Source organism: Patella vulgata, chromosome 8 (genome assembly GCF_932274485.2).
Source record: "Patella vulgata chromosome 8, xgPatVulg1.2, whole genome shotgun sequence".
Classification (NCBI taxonomy): domain Eukaryota; kingdom Metazoa; phylum Mollusca; class Gastropoda; family Patellidae; genus Patella; species Patella vulgata.
Genome location: NC_065886.2, coordinates 5,868,091 through 5,872,432, shown reverse-complemented (window position 1 = coordinate 5,872,432; position 4,342 = coordinate 5,868,091). Strand labels below are relative to the sequence as shown.

At 41.8% G+C, this 4,342-nt stretch overlaps 1 protein-coding gene across 1 annotated transcript; it reads right to left on the bottom strand.

Moving 5' to 3' along the window:
• Positions 1 to 204: 204 nt before the first annotated feature.
• LOC126830585 (uncharacterized) lies at positions 205 to 4,131 on the bottom strand. The gene is made up of 4 exons (XM_056102804.1): positions 3,740 to 4,131; positions 3,290 to 3,430; positions 2,388 to 2,929; positions 205 to 365 (listed from the first exon to the last, which is right to left on the bottom strand). The coding sequence occupies exons 1-4, from the start codon at positions 4,129 to 4,131 to the stop codon at positions 205 to 207; spliced, it is 1,236 nt and encodes a 411-aa protein (XP_055958779.1).
• Between the last annotated feature and the right edge of the window lie 211 nt (positions 4,132 to 4,342).

Genomic DNA, 4,342 nt, shown 5'->3' with positions numbered 1-4,342 from the left:
GACACCATTATCGAGGAGGAACCACGCCGGAAAGTTCCGATGGACTTTCTTGGTCAATGCAGTGATTAAACAGAGGACTTCAAGGTTAGCGAACCAACGCCTTACTCACTGAGCAACCCGTGACTGCCTAAAATACATCAAGAGGTATCGGAGAAGAAGGTGAGAAACCGAATGATCTTGTATGCCATGGTTGTATTTTGCTTTTCAAAGGAAATCTTCAGATGAGGCTTTACTAGAAATTAAAACTTTAAATATTATCATACCATTCTTCTCAACCAAGTGCATCACCAAGATTACAACACCACCAACAACCATATTACAGATAAAAGCCACAAAACCTTCCCCGGGGCAGTATCGACCAGGCCCTTGAATAAATATATACAAGAATTAGATATACAGTATTTATATTTTGTAAGACACCTGTAATAATATGGAGTGCCTTCCCACGTACTAGTAGTGTAAGTTGATGCTTTATTTCAAAGATAACATACTCAAACTAAAATAATCTATCTATCAAAGATGTTTTTTTTTAAAACTCAAGAAAACTACTCCAAACGACGGAAGTCTTTTTCAAACGTCTTTGTTCATTACGAGCAAGTTCAGACGAGCAACTTCAAATTAACATGCTGCAGTTAGTGACATTTTATTTTGTGGGTAAGTGGGTAAGACGCTAGCTCGCTAGCCTGGAGGTCGGGTGTTCGATTCCTGCATTGGCCGAGAAAGTTCATCCAGATTTTCCGGCGTGGTTCTCCCTTGTCAGTGATGCAGGACGGGAGGGCTGATAAGGAAAGCTGTCTAGTCGTTCGGATGGGACGAAAAACCGAGGTCCCGTGTACACATTGGCGTGCACGTAAAAGATCCCTTGGCAGTTGGAATTCAATATAAGAGTAGGCCGTAGTGCCGCTGTCCGGGCAAAATTTCCCTCATAGCACACTGTATGGCGTATGCCCGTCTTCATTAGCCCAGGTTAGGAGCAGAACAGTAGGACGTTAAACTCCATTTCATTTCATTTGTCCCACCCTCCCCTCTTAGTAATTTGTCTTGTGCCCCTAACCCTGTCTCTGAAAAACATTACTTTCAGCATTGGTCGTTTTATCACTGTAGAATGATCGATCCGAATTTCAATGCTTTGTTGTCTTTTTCCACTCAGCAAAATATACCTCATTGTCCCAATTACATTATTCTAGAATGCTACGTCTTGGGTCAATCGGGCTGGACACATATTTCTGCTTTCTGGCTTGAGTAGCCTATAACTCTTCGTCTAGCCCCGAGGGCATGCACTGGATATCCGTGCTAGCCTACCACGGTCTAAATTATACTAATTTATATAATATTTGAATCCCAAATCAAAACCTGCAATAGGCATATATAATTCTTGAATAATAGTCAACTTGGAAGAATCCTTAACCATTAGAATTTGATGACGATTAGGCGGAAATGTCGTTGTCCGGGCACATGTGACCATAGAAAAATCTAAACCCTGTGTAGGTCTCAAAATGTGTTGTTTATAAAACCACAAACTTCATATCCTACCCACAAGCAAGAGGACAACTGATATATAAAACAACCCTCCTACCCTATCCACAAGCAAGAATACTACTGATATATAATATGAAAGTATTCGTTCCATACCAACGACTAGGCGTTATACTGATATATATTCTTCAAAAAAAGTTGGGGATATTGAATTGTAAATACCTATGCAGGTTGTGATATGATAAATAGTCATAGACACTTGACAGGCTTTGAGAGTATGTTCACCGATGAAGAACTTATCGCCCCAACAGAACCATTGAGCTGCACAAGCGACACACAAGGGGTTCATTGTCAAATTTGACACCTCCAAGGAAAGGTTGATGAAAACTGCCGCGTGCTGGTTTATCTATCCATGTTTGCTTTCCTATCGGTTCTTGCATAAGATTTACTGTTTAGCGTATCTTTGCTTTAGTGTGTTACGGTACATTTGATCGGGAGACGTGTTTGTCGACGTCAACGTCAACCGACAACACTGCAAGAATTGGCCGCGGCACTGCAAGAGGAGTGGTTCAGATTGCCCCAAATCGTGATTGGACGGTTGATTAGGAGCATGCAACGACGAATTGCCGAATGTCTGAGAATTGGTAGAGCAATTACTCATTGACAAAATCAAAAACGTCCATTTTCACTTTTGACGACGTATCTCTTTGCGAGTAAAACGGGGCCGTCAGATAAGCCGCCCATATGAACTGTTTATGTTCATGTGTAACCAATTAGCCTATTATAAACATACACTAGTTACGTCTAATAAAAACAGCAGTGCATTTCCGCAGTTTTGTATTGTTTCTGAATATCCCCTACTTTTTTTGAAGAGTATATAACACAGAAAAAAAAGAAATATATTATACAACCTTTTCCCTGGTAATCGAAATTGCCACATCTTGGAAACCCCTTTGGTGGATCCGGATGCTTTGGAAACGATTCGTTGATCATCACGGCCATTCCATTCATGTTATGCAGTTCTATGTGACAATGCATAAACCACACACCTGGGTTATCGGCCTTGATTCTAACAACAACATAGCCTCCAGTTGGTACAATGATAGTATCCTTTCTGGGTGGACTCTTCAGTTCAAGACCTGGTACATTACCTCCTAACCACGAAGCGTTAGCCCACGTAGCATTATTGCAGAAACTGACATCTCTAGGAACACCATCTTCACAGTCCACATCCATATTCTCGCCTGTCATAAGGCCTGTTATATTATTGTAGGAACCGTAACCCATCTTCAGGACATAAAAGGCATGACCGTGCATATGGACAGGGTGCGACCAACCTTTCCCCTGACCCATGTTGATAAAAACCAGTTGGTAAACTTTATCATGCTCAAGATCCAAAGAATACATACAGTTACATATCTTCTGTTCTCCACAGTCATCTCCACACTTGTAATTTGATAGTTCTTGTGGTTGGGATAAAGCTGCTACTGGTGGATGGACGAAAGATCTTCCATTCACTGATCCTGGTCTAACAACATTTCCAGGGAAAGCGAAATTTAGGAATCGTTCTTGAAGCTCGTCGCTGGCTGCCGTGGGTGCTGGATCACTGACGTATATTGAGCTCGTCAATTGATCAAATGTAAAACATTCAGTGTTTGCTATACTCGGATGATAGGAAAAGGGACAGTTAATTACATCACATGGTTCGATTTCGGTGCATTGCCTTTCCATAGAGGGGCCCAGGAGTTGCTGTTTTGGTGCATCTGGATAACGCAATATAGCTTCAGCAACGTGAACTTTGCCGACTTCCAACGTCTGAGCCCGAATCCAGTAACTCTGGTTCATCTGCTTATTAGCGACAATAGTACAGTCAAATCTTTCCCCAGGATTGATAATGACCGAGTCAGCTGTAGCAGGCTTTAAATAATATCCATCAGCAGCGATGACGGTCAAACTATGATCCTGAATTGAGACTTTAAACGGATACACCTTTCCAGTATTAATAAACCGAAATCTGTACACTGTTCGACGGGTGATCTGAAATACATGCAAGGGGGCATCGTTGTAAGAACCATTTTCATAACGAAACCTGCCCTTCCCGTTGATCAGCCCTGACTGAAAATTAAACATAGTAAAATTGGCACCATCCAATGATTGTGTTTGCTGTACACGCTGGCCATTGATGTATAGACCGTATAACATTTTAAAATATTGTTCGTTGGAATCTCCGTCGTGATTCCAGTCGTTAATGACAGCCACGAACTCCGGCATGGGCTCTGTTGTGCGCTCCCGTATGATGAAAGGCCCGTACAAACCCATTGTTCGCTGCACCCCGATATGAGAATGATACAGAAAGGTACCTTTCGGCGCAGCTGTGAATTGGTACGTAAATGATTGTCCAGGTTCAATGGGACATTGTGTAACAAATGCAACACCATCCATCCAGGGAGTGTCGCGTTGATGAAGACCATGCCAATGTATTGAGGTTGCTTCACTTGGTAAGTTGTTTTTGACATGGACTATAACTGTCTGACCTTCATAAACTTCTATAGAAGGTCCTGGTAAGGTGCCATTGGCCACAATAACTAGCTTGGAATCAACCCAACCGTCGGCAGTAATGATATCGCTCGTGTCTGGTATTGGGTTAGTCTTCATCGTATCGTTAAAGTTATAAAGTTGACCTTGATATGGATGAACAGATATTCGACCGTTCATCATTGTCAGCTTGAAATCAACCGTTAACCAGAACTCACAAATCTTGGCATCCATATCACACGTGGCTCCATCAGATCCAGATAATAAAATTACAAGAAGACACAAAACAACTTCACCCATGCTGAAAAAAATAACAAAACTAAACGCTGTA

What these genes read in the sequence shown, in the direction of transcription:
- LOC126830585 (XM_056102804.1), bottom strand. Translation starts at nt 4,131, where the DNA reads ATGAAGACTAACCCAATACCAGACACGAGCGATATCATTACTGCCGAC. An exon ending in TACTGGATTCGGGCTCAGAC is followed by an intron (nt 2,930 to 3,289) that starts GTTGGAAGTCGG and finishes AGAACTATCAAA; the next exon opens with TTACAAGTGTGGAGATGACT. An exon ending in TTTCGATTACCAGGGAAAAG is followed by an intron (nt 366 to 2,387) that starts GTTGTATAATAT and finishes TATTTATTCAAG; the next exon opens with GGCCTGGTCGATACTGCCCC.